The 18,796-nt window shown below is 38.3% G+C and overlaps 1 protein-coding gene across 12 annotated transcripts in view; it reads left to right on the top strand.

The window, feature by feature from the left end:
* Positions 1-18,796, top strand: part of OSBPL6 (oxysterol binding protein like 6) — a 105,571-nt gene that overhangs the window by 30,642 nt on the left and 56,133 nt on the right. For 11 of the 12 annotated variants that reach the window (XR_010606364.1, XM_065637139.1, XM_065637143.1 and 8 more), the window contains one exon: positions 15,182-15,419. Coding sequence is in view for 11 of the 12 variants with exons in the window: in XM_065637139.1 (XP_065493211.1) it covers positions 15,318-15,419 (102 nt within the window). In the remaining variant the exon portion in view is untranslated. Of the gene's footprint in view, positions 1-14,298; positions 14,375-15,181; positions 15,420-18,796 lie in introns of all 12 variants that reach the window. The other variant, XM_065637138.1, reaches the window with a different exon arrangement.

The following is an 18,796-nucleotide window of genomic DNA, read 5'->3' as shown; positions in this document are numbered from 1 at the left end:
AAGGTGAAAATACTGCAAAGTCATACTGACTTCGTTGCATCTGCAGATACAGCTTGGCTTGCAGGCGCTCACCATTCTTAATGCAGCGGTCTAATTTGTGGCTATTTGCTGCTTGCTAAATTTAAATTGGACAGGTTTACTTGCCTATTTTTGAAACAAAGGTGAGGTATCTTACAGTTTGCTTTTGATTTGAAACTCAATTTTTTGAAATTACTCATTAAGTTACCTTTTTAAAACAGGCCCCTCTGAATTATGTTTTGGAAGCAAATTTCATTTCATTTACATGGCATGTTTGTGGGCCAAGTCCACTCATATAGAAAAGTTGTGTTGCTAATCTGACTCCTTGGTGTTGACAAAGCGTAACTAGTAAGAGTAAAAAGTTCTAAGTACCTCTTAGAATTACTGGCCTGTTCAGACATGTGAACCCCCATCCCGACTTGTCTGATGCCGTGTCAAAAGTACAGGTCCGGCATTGCTGTCAGAGGCAGAGAGAACCTGAGCAAGTGAGGCTGTGACCATCCCTGGTAACATCTGATGCTGGTACTTAATCCTCCTGTCCCGCTGGGGTTGGAGACTCTCTGGGTGGAGTGAACTGCAAGAGACTTGGAGCAGCTCCCTGTGTGGCTGTTCGTTCTGCTCATACCTGGATGGAAAGCGGTCTGTAGTTTGGTTAGATTTCATTTAGTTAGAAGTATATAAGAATTGTTTTGCTGTTCTGATTTCTATTTCGAGTGTGATAAAATGATTTAGTAATGAAAAGATTGGTAGAAAATGGCTTTATGGGCCATGTGTAGCAAAAGAACATACCGCAATTTACCCAAGAGGTGAAGCAATGCTAACACTTGCATTGTATCTGGGACCAATGGTGTCAGCCAGGATGTCGGGGTGGAAGAGTCCTTCTTTTCTTCTGTTCAGGGCAGTGTTCAAGGAAAACATTTTCACTGAAGTGCTCATTTGCTTGGGTGGTCTTCTGGATAGTTACTCTACAGATGAGGAGACTAAGTTAATAATTAATCAGTCAAACAACTGAAGACCAGTAAATAAACAAATATTTCATTTCAGCTTTTAACTTTAATGAAATATTCCAGTATTTTAAAAATATTTTTGGTGCCTTTTTTTTCCTTTTCTGTAAGATGTATGTGTATAAAAACTTTATGATGAGAAATTAGTTATAATCCTGGTTCCAACAGTGACAATTTCTACTTTTTATAATATATAATTATAACAAACTTTCCATGGCTATTCCCAGTTTTTTGTTAAAGAGATTATAGTACTTCCATTACAACAGTCCAAAGATAGCAGTCTGTTTGAATAGTTGCAGTAGCACAAGGCAGGAACAATTCCAGCTCTTTTTTGTTTTAATTTTCAACCTTGTTCCTGCACTGTTGATCTTTCCATGAGCCAAAGTGGCAACAGACTTAGGCCTGCACTGTAGGTTAGTTACTCTTGGTCAATCTTGTGTTACCTCATGTGCATGAAAGATTGTATTTTCTGAGTTAGAAAAAAATCTATGTAGTTCACTGGTGTATTGTGTTGCTTTTTAGACCTACCCATGCATATGATAAAAAACAAACTGTCTTCTAAAACAGTAAACACAGAAAAGGTTGAACAGTCAAGGCTTTCTGTTATTTTGTCAATATTCATAAGCGTCAGAGGGCAAGAAGTTATTTTAGATCACATGAGGTTTTTGTTTTTTTTGAGTTCAGACAGAACTCAAATCTAAGTTCATCCTTAATTGATGTTACTTTTAACTGGAAGTGTTGGAGAAAGAAATCTTACATTTCCCTTATGCTTTAAGCAAGGTCATTAATCATGAAAAGCCATCACTTCGTGCTTGTGACCGATGACTCATCCTGTCCAGCCCACCAGTGTGGAAATGGTCAACACTGCAGAAGAGCCCTCATTCAGTTTTATTTGTTAATTTCATCAGTTTTCTGCACTACAGTAGCAATTCTATCAACTGCTAGATTTTGCATCCATCTCTTCCTATGGGCTGTCACCGCAGCTGAGTCACTGCCTTTGGCCAGTGCAGCCCAGATGCTGGATTTGCCTTTTGGCTGTTCTGAAAGTTGCGATGTTTGCGATTCACTTTGACATTAATGCACATCGGACAACAAAATGCTTGAGTGTTGCTCTCACAATTGAACCTCATGTTTGGCTGCTCATGTATTTGGTTGGCAGCTGACCAACTTGGGGCACTTGTGCTTGCTCAGGAAAAGGAGCAAACAATTTTTTTTCCCTATAATAACCATTTGCTTTCTCTCTCAATTTGAAAGAAACCTCAATTTATCACCTTCCAAGTTCTGTGATGCGTGTCAAAGCTTGCTGCAGGTTCTGTACATAGTCTCCTTCACTGTTACCCTAAGAAGCTCTCCAAAAGGTGCCTCTCTAATGATGTCTGCTTCTACAAATGTAAAATGTGAAACTGTGGCATTTACAGATAAAGAACAATATATCATTTCATGTGTTACCCATTTGAAAAAGTTTTAAATTCACCTTAAATAATCAGAGGGCTTTTAAAACTGTGTTGTTTTGTGGTTTTTTTTCCTTATAAAGGTAGTTAGAATGAAAAATATATAAGTAGCTTGTAAATAGAGCATGGTTTCGAAAGTTCAAAAAATTAAATTAAAATGAAGAAATTTGATTTCCTGTATGATCCATCAAGTTTTGAAATTAAAATATTTCCTTAAAAAAATAAAGGATTTTATTTCTTTTATTGTGTTAATAGACTGCTGAATACAATTTTCAAAAATTTGGACCTGAATATGAGATACTGTATTTGCGTAGTGTTTTTAATTAAGAATGTGTACTAAATTTTGATAAATATACTAGGTTACCAATATTTGTTGATAATACTAGGTGATAATTATTTGCTGACAACATTAGCAAATTTGATGCAACCCCTAAAACATGATTTAAGCTGTGAAAACTGAATTTATTTCTTACTGGCGAAACAAAAGAATTATTCTGGGTCTCTTTAAAGTCGTATTGAATTTTCGTTTGGAATTTTCTCAAGATCAGTTTGGGAATTTTGCATTTGAGTACAAAAGAAAATGTATTAGTTCCTAGTAAATATTCTGCTAAAACACAATGACAGTGTTGTGCATAATTGGCAGCCCACTGCTATTTAGAGCTTGAATTGAACTGTTATTTCAGATCATTAATAAGAACTTCATGAGAATTGACTGCAGCCTGCAAACTCTGCATCTCCTGTGACTGACTTGACTCCATGCTAAAATTAAACTCCTTAAAATGCTTTTGAGAAGTACAGCTGAAAAACACCGTGTTAAGTGTTTTGCAAATTGTTTTGCAAAGAAAATGACAAATACTTTGTGATAAAATGATAGTGTACCACAGGTTTAGTAGTGTTGAAAAAAGGTATCTTTTGCTTGTTGTTACGCCATTCAATTTTTGTTCAGATTAAGCTGAAGAAAAACTTTATCACAACCCTAGAGAGAGAAAGGCTGGGGCATAGACCTATATATTGCAAAGTGGCAGGGCTCAGACTTTCAATTCTAATTGTAGGTTCTCTTCATTTATTTATTTTTCTTATAACTGTAATCTGCAGCTGTGAACTCTCCCATGAAGAGTAGATTTTTGCAGATACAGAATATGTTTTAAATTGTCTCTAAAGAATTCGTTGCTGTGAGCTGACTTTCTAGGCTGTGCTGTGTAACATAAAGAAGTGGGGCATGTATAGAGCTTGGGTTTGAAAAGGAAAGATAAATTCAAAGGGTCATGATTGTGTGTAATTTATGAGGTGAGCATGAACAAAGAGGAAAAGGGACCTGGCATGGTCATGAAATACAAAGGAGTAACAGGGTCTGTTGGGAGGTAGTGTGTACTTCGTGCTTGCAGGATGCGGGCGAAGAATGCAAAACACGAGTGGGGGCAGAGAGGTTGAGCTTTGATGGGGATGGGTCTGCAGGACACGGAGTACTTGTGGGAGCCTGGGGTGATGCAAGATCACAACTAGTGGGGAAAAACGAAGTTTTAGTAAAAATTTAAGCTGTTAGTAATATATAGTGGCATGTTAGGGCTTCTGTCTCTGCTGCTCTGTTATCCCTACAAGTCTGGCGTGCTGGTTTTCACAGGTTATTTGTATGACACTTGGGGGATAGAGACGTTACTAAGCATCAAATAGCTCGCAAGCACCTAGCAAGCTTAGCGGGTGTGAGTGTTGATCACTAGCGCAGAATAGCCCTCCTCTCTGGCCTGTGAAAATTAACCAATTTTTCAGTTGATTGACTGAGCTCGAGACACCCTATTTCTGGATTGCACAGCTCCATCGGAGTCTCTCAGTCTTGTTCTTCTCTGCAGTTGTATACAGTTTTGCAGTTGTCATGTGTCAGGTAGAGGAAAACTAATTTCACATCTTGCAAGTGGTGCTAATGCGGCAGGTAATAAAATAATGATTATCGCTCATCGAAGCGTTAAAAGGCAAGTTGTTTCTAAAGAGTTTTACCTTTTTTTTTTTTTTCCAATTCTCTCTCCCATCCCACTGGACAGGGAGAGTGAGCAAACACAGCTGTGTGTGCGTTTAATGCCTGCTGGGTTAAACCACAACAATTAGCAGTAGCTTTCTGTCTGTAATGTTTTGGAAATGAATCACGGATGGAGAACATACAGCTTTTCAAAGATGAGCATATTCTAGGAGTGCTCACTCTTTATATGTAAGGTGCCTGAGGGCATTTCTGTTCTTGTATCAGATCATACTTCATGCACAGATGGAGGGAGTTTAGTGTAGTGTAATTTCAGCTGAAATTATTAGTAGTGTTGGAAGTAGAGAGTTCCTTTGTTACTTTTGAGCGTTTTTACACTGTAGTTTTTGTCAGCGCTGCTGAATGTTAATTAATTTTAATTAATTAATGTTAATTTCAAAAGTAGGAAAGACTAAGCATATCTATCTATTGATGTGTGCAGGACTTAGTGTTAAGTGTGATGATAGGAAATAGTATTTCCCTCATGGAAGAGAGTCAACAGATAACCAGCTGTGCATTAAGAGAAAAGGGTATTTTTTTCACTGTAGTGTGCTTTTTTTTTTTTTTTTGTCACTGAGTGGCTCTGTCAGGAAACTACCTTTGAGCAACTCACCCATTCTTGTGCTCAGTTTAATTCCAGTCAATATATCTTAGACATTGGAGGAGCTTCAAAAGTGATTATGCCATCTCATGGATCTTTTCAGCCGTGCCTGTGTTTCCCAGTGTTTTTGTAAAGTGCTCGAGACCTTTTTGGTACTTCTTTGACATGAACAATGAAAGTTTATTTTTCTTTTCTATCTTTCTAATGAAACCATCACTCAGTGAGGTGCAAAGAAATTCAGGTAGTAATGAGATTAAAAAATGACTTTATGATGTGTTCCTGCTCTTCCATGGAAACATGTTTTAAACATGTAAGACAGCAGTCTTTAAAGCAGTAAGAAAAACAAATATTAGCAGTGATCAGAACATATATTTCTCCAGACTTGAAGAACATTGAACATTGTTCCACACAAAAGAGCAATCTTAATAAATGCCTAGTGACATATGAGGATAAAATTGGAGAACCTCAAGTGCAGAGTTTAATGGGGTGCACCAAAGATAAGGATTAAGAAAAAAAAAGTTTTATTCCTTTTAGTTTATCCCTCTTTTTTGTTTCAGTTGTGGGGAGGATGAGGGAGAGGCTGCATTGTGATCTAGCCTGAACTCTTACCATGGAATAGACCATTAGCCTGCCCTGAATGAATTCCTGCTTCCAAATCAGCAGTGATGGCTGGAATATGTTTTAGAAAAATAATTTAAAATTCCAGTCTTAATGTGAAAATGTCTTCTCATACACCTACAAACACCCGTTGTAATCCTCAGTGTATTTTATCAATGTTTAATTATCTTGCCATTATACATCTGTGCTTTATTTCTAACCTGCACATATTTATCTCTTCTTTTGTCCCCTTAGATTATGTTATACTTTTGAAAAGAATTCTAATAATAAATTCCTTTGCCCCATGTAGTGGGCTATAGATTGCTATCCAGTGACCCTTCAATATTTTCTATGACAAACTAAGATTGACCTCTATAAATCTTTTATTAGTAGTGATGTTTTTCAATCTTGTTGTCATGCTCATGGTTCTCTCTTGAACCCATTTGTGAATGTGTTTGAATTGTTGGCAGCAGAACTGGACACAGTGATTTAATAGCAGTCACAGAGGTAATACAGCCTCCCTACCCCTTCTTGTTATTTCCCAGATTATATATGACCCATTAACTATATTATCCTGTGCAGCTGTGATCCACCATGACACTTAGTGTTTGTCAAGCTAATTGCTTCCAAGAATAAAATTGCATCCTGTTTTTTGTTCCTGGATGTGACCTTCCATTTAGCTCCCCAAAAACCAGATTTGCTGGAGGCTCTGACTAATCTGCCACTTTTGTGTCTCCTCTCTGTGTTCTTCATGACCTGAGCAAACTCCATCAACTATAATCTTGCATTTGCTCCCATAAATATGTTGTGATTATACTGAGGCAGCAATGAGGTTTTTATGGCGTCCTTCCTGCTGGCATTTGATGATATGCCTTTCAAAATTCAAGATTGATTAAATAGGCAGTTCTTAATTTGCTCTGAAACAAAATTTTACTTGGTAGATTTGAAACATATAGCAAAAATGTAATGTTTCTGAGGTACTGGAAGTAAAATATGCAGAGAAACAAGAGATAGATTAATAAAAGAAGGGCAGTAAAATGCAGCCAGACATGGATTTCAAGGGCCACAATCACCTTTTAAGTTCTCGTGCTTTGGCAGATTAGTGCCATTTTTCTGAAAACATTTTGTGACCCTTTTATAAGGGAAATTAGGTTCTTTACTTAAATCATAGTCCAGTTGAGACTCTAATTAAAAAGCAATTTAAGAGTCTTTAGGCTTCTAATCTATTTTTCCTTTGTCCAAGTTGCCCATCAGTGAAAAAATTCATTGCTAGAACAAGGAAAAAAGAAGTTGTTTCTTTTTTTTTTTTAAAGAGCTTTTTGAAAATTGTGAGGATCTTTTTCCTTGAAAAAAATCAGGGTACATGAAACTATTGGTTATTCTCTAAAGCATTTCCGGAGTTTTGATTAAAATTTTCAATCTCTCTATGGCTTTTTTCAAGAATTGAAAAATTTGATTATTTGCAAAAAATTTGATGGAAACAAAAATCCCCCAGTAATATTTTTCGGTTTGAAAAAGGGATAGATGGATTGAAGAATATGTATTTTATTTTATTTATCTATATTTTAAAAGGTGTTCTAGACTGACGTTAGTCTAGAAAGAATGATAACATCCACCACTTTTCCTGTTTAATATTTAGCTGGTATATATTGCATGTTTGTATTTATGTGTTTGTAAATATGTATACCTGCTCAAAACTCTAGTCACAGCAATCGGTTACAAATGCATGCAACACAGGTCGATACGCTTCCTCTGTAGTATGCAAAAATTTCCACGCCGTGCAAGTCAATAGTATTCTATTACTGTGACAGCCTGAGGAGCGTGGAGCAATAAAGACATCCTAATGAAAATCCTACGGTCACTTCAGCTACTGAGACAGTCCTCAGAGAATGCAAATGAGTTGAGGGCTTATTTTGAAATTATCATCTAAACTGGAGGTTCGGACATGCTGAAACTCTACTAATTACCATGTATGCTTTGATGCTTCTGGAAGGGCAGGAAACTGCTTAATTGTGTAGGCAAGCAGACAATAGGAAAGGCAGATGTTGCACTAAACTCTTCTTGTTGGAATCTGATTATCTGTTTTTTGACCTCATCTATTTGATTTTTTGTCATAATTGTGCATTTTACAGACATATATGCACATGAAAGTAATTTTTAAAATATTGTTTTTTCTTTTTATATTATTGAGATGTACTTGAACTAGGCACTCAGAAAAAGAAAAGATACCTCAATATTAAAGAAATCACACCAGGTGTAAAGTGTTGGGCGGCACTAGGTTCTGTTAAGGATGACATGAAAATAAGTGTTTCAGTGATTGCTGATACTGCAGCCTCCTGTGGAATATGCTGTTTAAGATGTAGAGACTATGTACAAAAGTAGACCTTCTTAAAAGCAAAAACCCCAACAAGATTCACCCGCCCCTCCCTGCCCCCCCCCGCAATTAAACAAACAAACCGGCCCTTAACCCAACCACAAAAGCAAAGCCTAAGGACTTGAAAAAACACTGCATTTAATAAACTCAGTCACCATGTTGGGAAACACCATGTTAATTCATTTTAATTTCTTTGGTAATTCTTCCAGCAAATGCTTGTTGTGGGAGGTTGTCAAATGAGGGGCTGTAAAACGTGACAGCTATGAAATATGTATATTTTTATCCATTGCTCTTGCTGCATTATTGACTATCAGTCAAGGAGAAGTGGTAGCCTAATTAAGAGTAGTGATACAGGTTTAGACTTTGCTCTTATTGACATAAACATTGTGTCTTAGCCAATTAATTATCTGATCTTGAAAGAGTTTACAGGGATTTGCATGTGTAAAATGGCTAAGTGCTGCTTTTGTCTATCATCATAGGAAATAAGACATAAAAAAGCAAGGGTTTGGGGTTTTTTTTAATCAATTGAGTTTTATAGTTGCATTGCTACAATGTACATCTAGTTATATATTTAGCTAAATTAGCAAACAAAGTAGTTGATGAGGTGAAGGAGGTAAGTGTCCACATCTCACCACGCAGTAAGCCCTGTTAGCAAACATGCGATCTCAGAGATTTGGTGAAGCTCAGCAGTGGAGCAGCTGCAGAAGGGCACCCATCGCACTGCAGTGGGGAGGCTGCTGGTCAGCACCGTGATCTTGGGCAGGTCAGCATCACTGGAGCACTTGGTCAGTGCAGTTTGTAGTTTCCATGACCACAGAATCATTTAGGTTGGAAAAGACCTTTAAGATCATCAAGTCCAACCATTAACCCAATACTGCGAAGTCCACCGCTAAACCATGTCCCTAAGCACCTCATCTGTGTGTCTTTTAAACACCTCCAGGGGTGATGACTCAACCGCTTCCCTGGGCATCTGTTCCAATGCCTGACAACCCTTCCCGTGAAGAAATTTTTCATAATAGCCAAACTAAATCTCCCTGGTGCAACTTGAGGCCATTTCCTCTTGTTCTGTCACTCGTTACTTGGGAAATAGACTGACACCCACCTGGCTACAGCCTCCTTTCAAGTATTTTGAGGTAGAAAAATTTATAGGATTTGAAATTCACTAGTCAGAGGTCTAGGGTGTGTTTTTTGATCACTACGCTAATTACTAGCCTTGAGAGTTACTACTGGAGCAATTGTGCTGTTTAAACTGTGCTAGAAAAATGCGGGAAATGGATTTTCCTGATGGGAATTTTGAATTAAAAAAGAAAAGGTTGCTCATTTTTTTTCCCCTATTGTCAACATGCAAATGTAATCAATAGTTTTACTGAATCTGGACTTGACCCTTTATTATTTCTGACAGGACCTGTAAAAAACCACGAATCTTAAAATGCATTTATTAAAGCCATTTCCTAAAAAGTTTGTTTTGCTAAAATGATGTGGCTGATTCTTAAATCATGGCTGTAAAGGGATTGGTTCCCTTGTTTATTATAAAAAAAAAAAAAGCAGAAAAAAGAGAGACAAGAAAAAAGACTTAATTGCTTGTTTCCCATAAGTGGTCTATTAAATCACCGCAGCATTCTCACTGCACTGGGAGGTTTGATTTCCATCATATTCTTCTGTTTGCAACATTCAGGTACTATAGAAAACTGAGGTTATGATTTTCCTGCATGGAAGTTCAGCAGTAAAAGGGGGAACAGGCAGTTACACATTCCTGACAATGTGAGAACAAAGGTTGGCCGCCCCTGAGCGCTCAAGTACAGAATGACGGTGTCGCACAACCGCAGAGCACCACAGCACACCTCTTCCTTCCCAAAGGAAAAGCAGCTCCATATTGATAGATCAGTGTGAAGATGCTTTGCTTGAAATGGTGCTAATGACTGTCACATATTTTTGCTTCATTTATGTCTAGAGGCTCAGTTCTACACCCTAAATTGTCTTCTTAAATTACTCCAATACCGCACAAGATATTAAACAGCCTATAAAGCATTCTGGGCATTCTTGCAGAAAAGACTCAATCAGAGGGAGAAACAATATAACATTTATGACAGAAGTCTGTTATTCGAATCCAGACTTCATTTGGAATTACCCATTGAGAGCTTCCATTTGTCTGTTACGTGACGTGCAGGTTTATTTATAACTCTAGATTTATACCAGTCATGTGTTTGTACGTTTTCGTCACTTCTACTAATAGCTCTTTCACACACCACCCTGCAGCCTGTGCAGTTGCCCAGGCCTGGTGGAACATCCAGATTTTGGGAGATGACAAGAGATTCCCTAACCAGTGTCAGTGGACTTGCCGTACAGTGACAGCTTCTAAAACGAGATAGCTATGATATCCTTGCCTCAGATATTGCTAATATTCGTTTCCACAGGCTGCTTTTCTCCTCTGTATCGCCCGTTTATTCTGTGCAGTTTATACAGATTAAGTTTCCCAGGTCTTTGTCCAGTTTGCTCCCTGGTGTATTGTCTGATTTCACTCCTTGTGTATGTATCACAGTTGGACCTTTTAAATCTAACGTTTTGTTTTTCTCTCCCCACAGAAAATTTTCTTTTTCCATTTCATTCCTCCTCTTTCTTTTTTATCTATCTATCTATCGATCTATCTCTTTTTTATTTTTAATTTTAGCCATTAACACAAAAATACTCAATTTTAAAATGAGATTTCAAATAATGACAATCTCTGTAACTCCATATACAATGTAGTTTGTTCAGTGAATAAAATTAAGAGTAATGAATTTTTATATGGAGAGTTAGTGTCTTCCTCAGTATTTTCATACTACTTAATAGTCCAGTCTACAGAATTCCCAGGAAATACTTTTAAGGTATGTTGAATCAAACATATTCTTGTAACCTGGGATTGAAGGTGAAGAGAAATCAGTAAGTAGCAGTCAGTGCTTCCTTTTCTGTCAAACTATTTAGTGTAACATTGGTATAAAAAATAATCATGCTACATCTTGGTACTGGATTGGTCATTTATTTTGATGCATCTGAAATGATTTTTTTTTTTTTTCCAGAAAATAGAAGGCAGGACTTCTGGGCTAACATAATATCTAGTGTAAAAAGCAGTGGTTTCTGATATGAGAAATAAAGCATGTAATTTTCCTTTATTTATTTATTTAGACAGAAAGAGACTGAAAGACAGGATGGAAAGGAAGAATGACCTTGCTTTTAAGACATATTTAATACTTGATTTAAGACATCAGGGAAGAAGTAAAAACCAACTCACAACACTAATGAACTGAGAAAAAAATGGGAAAAACATAATTGTGTAGCAAAATAAGTTGAAATCTGAGACTGAAGTAGAGAAAGATTGGGGAATCCTAGGTTTCCACTTTTTTTTTTTTTTTTTCTTTTTTCAGGCTTAGACAACTGTAACAATTGAGATCAAGCACAAAAACATTACTGGGAAAACCCCACCTTGAATTCAAAGGCCAGCTTAAAATACAAACATAGTAGGGGTGAACTGCAAGAATGTAGTGGACTAGTTCTCATTTGTAGACCAAGTATTCAATACCAAATGTTTAAGAAAGAATAAACAATTTCTTAACTACCTAGTAAAGAATCTAGTATATTTATTTAAAAATTTCTTATTGTAGTTTCTGTACAGTAATTTTTTTGTTCCTTTTGGTAAATTGTTCATTTTGGTAAATTGAAATCGTTGGCCAAAAAATTAGATTTATAATTGTTTGCTTCAATCTTAGTTTAGAGAGACTGGCATCTTGTTACATCTATTCCTTCTAATGTGCTCTAAACAAGATGTATTACCCAAATTTTATCCAAGATTGGAAGATAAGCTCTTAGCAATATAGAGAAACAGAAGCCGAATTCGATATGCAAGAACAATAACAAAAAGCTCAATGCTAGTTCTTGCTAGTTTGTATTAATATTTTTGTTGTGCTTACAGTGCTTGTTTTCCTAAATATCCCACTTGCCTTTTTTGACTTTTAACCCTGAATTGTTTCTCTATCAGAAATTTCTATGTATAAGTAATAGCAATTTTGTGTTGAAGTTATTGTTGTCAAATAGGGCAAGAAGAAATGTTTACTTCTTGTAGTGTGAAGGGGAATGGTTTAGTTTTATATATCTTTTTGGTGGGGAGACTGCTATTAATAAATCAGTGTGGTTTGAGCAAATTGTTGGTTAGGTTCAGCTCTTAATGGTTGGGCAACGCCACAGAACCACTGCAGGGTTTGGCTCAGGTGTAAGCAACAATTTTTTTTTTTTTAAATACCTTTCAAAAGAAAAAGCCCATACTTAACAGAATCTCAAACCTGGCAGCTCTTTACAGAACTGTTTTCTTGTGTTCTCCTTGCTAGCATTGTGTTTGCTTCTTACAACAGCACCTACGTTTCCTGAGAGCCTTAAAAACACACTTGAAGTGCCAGATCCCTGTCCTCGTGTGCCAGTGCTAAATATAAATTTTTGCATGAGTCAACTGTGTGAAAATCATATGTTTTAAAAAGGTTTGATTTTAGTTTGCCTGAAAGCTGCTCTGCGAAAGAAATTTCAGTGACCTCATAGCTGCAAATGACTGAAAAATTGTCCTTTTAGCTGTTAAATAACTCAACTGTTCTGCACAGCTTTGTGCACTAGGATTATAATTTTTGTGTTCTAATTTTTGTAACTTGATTTTTGATTTACATGAAAATTGCATAGAGCTTGAGATATCGCTGTTGGTACACCTCTCTTGCTGAAATTTGCCTAGTGCATTTTTAGCATATGAAAATGCTGTTAAACTAGATCCACAGTCCCTTATATGCTAGGATAGAAGGAAAAGCCTCTCTTTGGATGCAACTTCATTATTTTTTCTCTCTGAAATGCTGAAACAAATGTGCTGTGCAACTTGTTTCTCTCTTCCTGCAACCTCTGTCTTGTAGCTGGCTCTAGCGGCTCCAGCACAGTGCATCTTCTTAGGCTTCTTCTTGCAGCAACTTGTCACCCCGAAAAGACTAGAGAATTGGACATGATGTTCAGGTTATGTGGGCAGCTTTGCTGGTGGAACAGCCATGTCCTCCCAGTTATGCTACTGGGATGCTATGTGGGCTCTGTGGGTATTATGTGGTATCTGTAATTCTATGGGAGACTCCTTGGTGGAGATGGAAGCTCATTCATAAGATGTGGATGATAATCATACTTGCAAAAGTGCTGATAACTAATAAAGTGAAGCCATTCCACTTCCAATAGTACAACAAGCAGAAAAGGTGTCTGTCACTTGTGAGTCACCACAGATCTCGGCTCCAGCAGGAGGGTGTTTGTTCGGGTGCAGTATTTGGAAGCCGGTGGCCGCAAGGCACAGTGTAATTAATTATGTAGCTGCCTCTGTGTGAGTATCTGGGCTCAGGATGATATTCTTGCATGTATATTGGTTGTGGTTGGATAAGCTAGAGCTCTGTCTTCAACGTGTCATAATTTCTTGAGCCTGCATTCATGTCTGAGTGTGAGTTAATGTGTTTTAGTCCTGATCTTGTTTGACATGGTGCAGGACAGCACCTTCTCCTCACTCATCTGAAGCTAGCTGTGCTGTGCTGACCCTTGGTGAGCTGTCATCACAGTGTATGTGGAAGGGCACTACTTTAAAACTAGAGAGAGGGTGGTGGCAAGATAGATGCTAGCTTCAAGCACTTGACATCATTCAGGGAATGATTTTATCTGAGATTAGTGGAAGATCAGAAACAGTATCTATCAGCTGAAGCAAGATCAAAGTAATCTGTTAAGCAGTGAGACCTATAGCTCTGTTCCCGAACTGTCATGATGTACTGGTGATGTACTTGCAACATTTTGGTAGTGTTTGACAGGTAGTGTTCAGCTGTTTGTTGACACAGATATCCTCTTGTGCTGCCCTAAGTATCCATTTTTCTGTTCGTGGATGGAAATTAAAGATTTGGGTAGAGAGAAGTGAGAGAAAGCATCTAATACTTGCGAAGAGGTGACACACATAGCAGTGGCTGAGTGAAGTGGAAACAGAACGGCTGCTGTAGCGCTGCTGGGCCGGCCCTGGGCAGCAGCCATACGCCTGCCCAGCCGCCCGCTCCCCCCGCCGCAGGGGCATGGCAGGAGAAAACAGGATGAGAGAGCTTGTGGGTCGAGGTGAAGACAGATTGCTTATCAACTGCTGTTGTGGGCAGTTTATTGCCAATTCAATAGGTTTGGGTAGTGAGATATGAAAGACGCTAAAACAACAGCTTTCCTCTCGTTTTTCCCAGGTTCAACTTCGCTCCTTCGCTCCTGACACCTCTAGTCCCCCTGCCCCGGATGGCATGGGTGATGCTGGTGTTTGTGGTCAGTACATAGCAGTTTCTCCTCGCCACTCCTGCCTCCTCACACTTTTCCCCTGCTCTGGTGTGGATTCCCCATGGGCTGCAGTCCTTCAGGGCAAAATCTACTCAGCATGGTGCTCCCCGGGCTGCAGCTGCTTCAGGGCTGCCCAGCTCCTCCACGAGCTGCAGGGGGGTCTCTGCCATGGTGCCTGGGGCACCTCCACCCTCCCTTCTTCTCTGACCCTGGTGTTCATGTTCTTGATAAGTGTATTGTTCCTCCTCCTCTGCCTTTATGATATTTTCTGCCCTTTCTTAAATATCTTTTTGCTGACAGGCTCAGCTGTGCTCTGCGGTGGGGACGCTGTTGAGCTGGCTGGAGCTGTGTCCAGCCTGGGGCCGCCCCAGCTGCTCCTCACAGAGGCAGAGTGCTTAACCTAACTGCAAGGTTTTCAAGAAGTACTGATTATCATGAGGCGTTCAGTGCTATTTGTGTTGTGCTGGAAGTCCTAAGGAGTTACTTGATAATGTTACGATATAATGCAAGATGGAATAACCACCCTTGTCAAAGATTTGTAAACTTTGCCTGAGAGTTGCTGTAAATTCCTTAAGCCTTTACATAGGGGCTTTGGAAATAATGTAATACCCCTTTAGTCTTCTGTGAGAATGCAGAACAACGTATTTGTGTTTGTACTCGGTTGTTGTTATGAAGGGAAGTAAAAAAACTGGGAGATGTTTTGGATTGAATAGTGACTGTCAACAGATTTCTTTGCTGCAGAGCTGCTTTGGAGCGAGGGTGTATTCATTCAGTCTCACATTTTTCTTTATTAAGGTGCAGTTCAGCTGAGATTGAATTCCTCTTTGGCTGTCCATAAACTGTGAAACAGAAGGATGCAGAAGACTATCTCTTGCCTTTTTGTACATGAGTGATAAGAGCACAAGATCATTACTACAGGTTTGCTGCAAAGATGAGTTCAGAGGAGAAGAGTATATCTCCAGCTCACAAAACATCCACTCCATCACATAGAAGTGCCTCCTCTTCATCATCGTCTCAGAGGGACAGGAGGCAGGTAAGGAAAGATCCGGACATTTGTAACATCTGGTGAAATGATTCATTTATTCCTGTAATGTGGCCATTAGTTCTCGCTAGCTCTAAATTCACTTGCTTATAGCACTGGATGACATCACGATAGCCAAGAACTGTTGATTCCCCCTCGCCCCCCACTTCCTAGAGTGCTTTGAAGAAGATTCAGAAGCAACATGGGCACTATGTGTGGTGCTGGAGCAGGAAAGATATAATCATGTGGACAAGTAGGAAACGTGCTCTGAAGTCTTTTGGGAAATGGTTTCTCTAGCAGCAGGAACATACAGTTGCTTCAAATTTTTGTGTGTCCTCTGTGAATAACTCTTTGTGTACATCTAACTACAGAGATGTATTATCTTTTTACAAGGTGATATTTCAATTCAATTTAAATATCATATTGTTCATCCTTTATGGAAGCACCTAATACTTCAAATATTATTTGGTTTGCTACAAATTTAGACTGATTGTCCCATGTCATATAGTACTAGTCCAGCTTTGTTAGACTTCCATTTTCAGGAGACTCTTATCTATGTGGATGTAATATGTCTTTTCTCCTGGATCCCTTTGAGATAAGGGCTGTGTTATTTTCCCTCCAAACAATTTAGGCATTCTTGTGGGTTTTTTGAGGGGTGGGTATACAGTCTGGCCCCAGCCTCACTGGGAGCACTTCTATCAGAGCTACCCACTAGATTTCATGTTTGGGACATGTTTATTTTTAAATGCAAAGGTTGATACTGGAAATTTGATTAGCACAGAAACATACATTAAAACTTTGATCCATGGAAACCTTGAACACCAAGTCAGCTTCCGAGTTAGTTTGACTCATCACATTTAAAAAAAGAAATGTACAAAATGTAAGAATATAATGATATATAAATTAAAATATTGTGAAAATATTTTCATTGATGCAATCCTGGCTTCTTTTCAGCTTGACAAGCAAGGAAAAGAGGCAGGAAAAGAACTTAAATAATTGTTTGGTGTGGAATGCATTTACATGAATGGCTGTAGCTTAAGAACATTTTCCCAGCTATTTGTATGCCAGCTGTGACACTGTTTTCTTAGCTGCTGCTGAAGTAGTTTTTTTCCCTTACCTGACTTACACAAATTCTGAAAACTGAGAATTTTGATGAAAACTGAAACATTTACAGCTTTGAATGTAAGTAGTCTCACCATAAAGTATGTTTAATATGTTAAATCGGGAGAAGAATTCTGATGCATGTTCAATAATAGGAAATGTGTCTGGATTTTTTAAAATAATTTCCATTGCTTTTCACTGAAGCCAAAGATGATATTCTCACAGGTGATAAATATTTTCCCTTTCATGCTATACAGGATTTGGGATAGCTGTACTCAATTAAGTCCCGATTAGCATATGATCTCCTCTTAACTAATTCTGAAGAAGAATTTTGGACATCTTTTGTCTAGAGCATCAGTATATTTTATCTCCTGCATTTAAACACAAAGAAGGTGAATGCAAGACCTGTAGGAGCTGCTGAGCTAAAGTAAGAGCATATTGTCTGAGTTCTCATTGTAGTCAGGTAGTTTGGTATGATTGTGCAAGTGGGAATGAAAAAAAATTACCTTTGGGGAATACATTTTACCATAAATGGAATGGCTACCATATTTGTTGCCATAACAACAGGGTAGAGCAGAGTGTACCTGTCCTCATGTGAAATTGGTACTTAGCTTTAAGTCCGTATTTGGTCACTGAAATGTGAACCTTGATTTTGAAATAATGCTAAAGAGGTCAACAGTGTGATGCATCTAGAGCTCTCTTGGATCCAATGATACCTGATGACGCTTAACAAGTATATTTAGGCATGTAAATGGGGACTGGGAAGGCTACTGCTCGGCGTTCGTTTTTTTGCCTTAGTGCTTTCAGTGTTAAAGGCAGAGAACTATCCAGGAGAATGAACGGATTGGAAATTTCTTCTGCCGTGAAACTGAGCTACAGTGTGCAACACAGTGTGAGGTGCAACGGTACCATAGCGAGGGAAATAAATATACCATAATTTCCTTTATGCATGTAGACACCATAAATCAACCAGCTTCATCGTACCATCTACTCTAACAATTGTATTTCTGATTTCCTTCCTTGCTTGTGGCATTATTTGTATACCTCCTTGTTTTCATAGGGTTTCCACCAAATGCAATGGTAGCTAGAGGGTGGGGGATTTTAGTTTGGAGGCTGTTGGTTTTACTTTGAAAAGGCTTGAAAATTCTGTCTTGCTGCCTCCTTGGACTCTTCATAGCAGCTGGGAGAAACTCACCGTTCCTGAAGGGATAATACATATGGGTATGGAAAGTGATGTGACTGGATGAAGTGTCAATGTAGCTTTCATTGCCATGTGTGAGGATAACGCTTGATATTTCTAGATGGTTAATGACTGAAATCTTTTCATCGTATAATTCTTGTCAAAGTCAGACCAGCAATTATGGAATAGTTTTCCAATAAATTATGGTGCAGGAGGCTGAATGAGTGTGAACATGACTATAATAAATCATTTCAGGGAGAGTGGAAAATGTTATGCTGTATATAATGCTGGCATTTTAATGTAGCTTTCTTATTTGTGCAATATACATCTCCTAAGAGAATTAGCAGTCAGCAAAAGCTCTGACATTGCCAATTTGCAGGCTCCATGACTAAGTTAATTGACAAATGAACAGACTACTGAAGCCAGCAATAACCAAAAAACAGTTCAGATTTTTGTCGTTGTAGGAACTTCGGTGTCATTCATTTTTGTCAAAATCGTGGTTAATTTTGACTGTTAGATAGTAGAAGGCCCACGACGAACCTGTTTTTCTTTAAACCCTGAACTGAGCAGGATGGTGTCCTTGATAAGGGATACTTCAGAATGGAGCAGCAACATTTTTTCCTACTGTGGAGCTGTTACAGGGTGTAGAACCCTAGTCATTTCCATTGTCAGGGGATCTCCCTAAGAAAACTAGCAGTCCCATAGAAAGATGAGCATAAAAACTGCAATTCTGACATCTGCTTTTGTGTGCCATGCTGGAGAGGGAGATTCTTGGTTTTCATCCCTTGTGAAACTGTGAAAAGGCTGATCATATTCTGTTGCACAGCAAAAAGGAGGAAAACCAACACTGTTTTTAGGAAGTACAGCTGAATATGATAAAATCATATCTTGTGTGTTCAGTTTGGGTGTAAGTTCTTTATAACTATTCCATATTTAATTTATTGACTAAGTATGCAAGTCATACTGCAGGCTGTAATATGTTGTATGTTCTCTATAATGGATGGGTAGTAATACTGTGCTGGAAGGCAGAAAGAAGTAAATACATTATAGGGTTAAAAATGTGCAGTTTGGTAAATTGGGGCCTGACCCCAGTCTATTAAACAGAGGG

The sequence above is a fragment of the Caloenas nicobarica genome, chromosome 6 (assembly GCF_036013445.1).
Source record: "Caloenas nicobarica isolate bCalNic1 chromosome 6, bCalNic1.hap1, whole genome shotgun sequence".
Classification (NCBI taxonomy): domain Eukaryota; kingdom Metazoa; phylum Chordata; class Aves; order Columbiformes; family Columbidae; genus Caloenas; species Caloenas nicobarica.
This window is presented reverse-complemented; position numbering and strand designations above follow the sequence as displayed.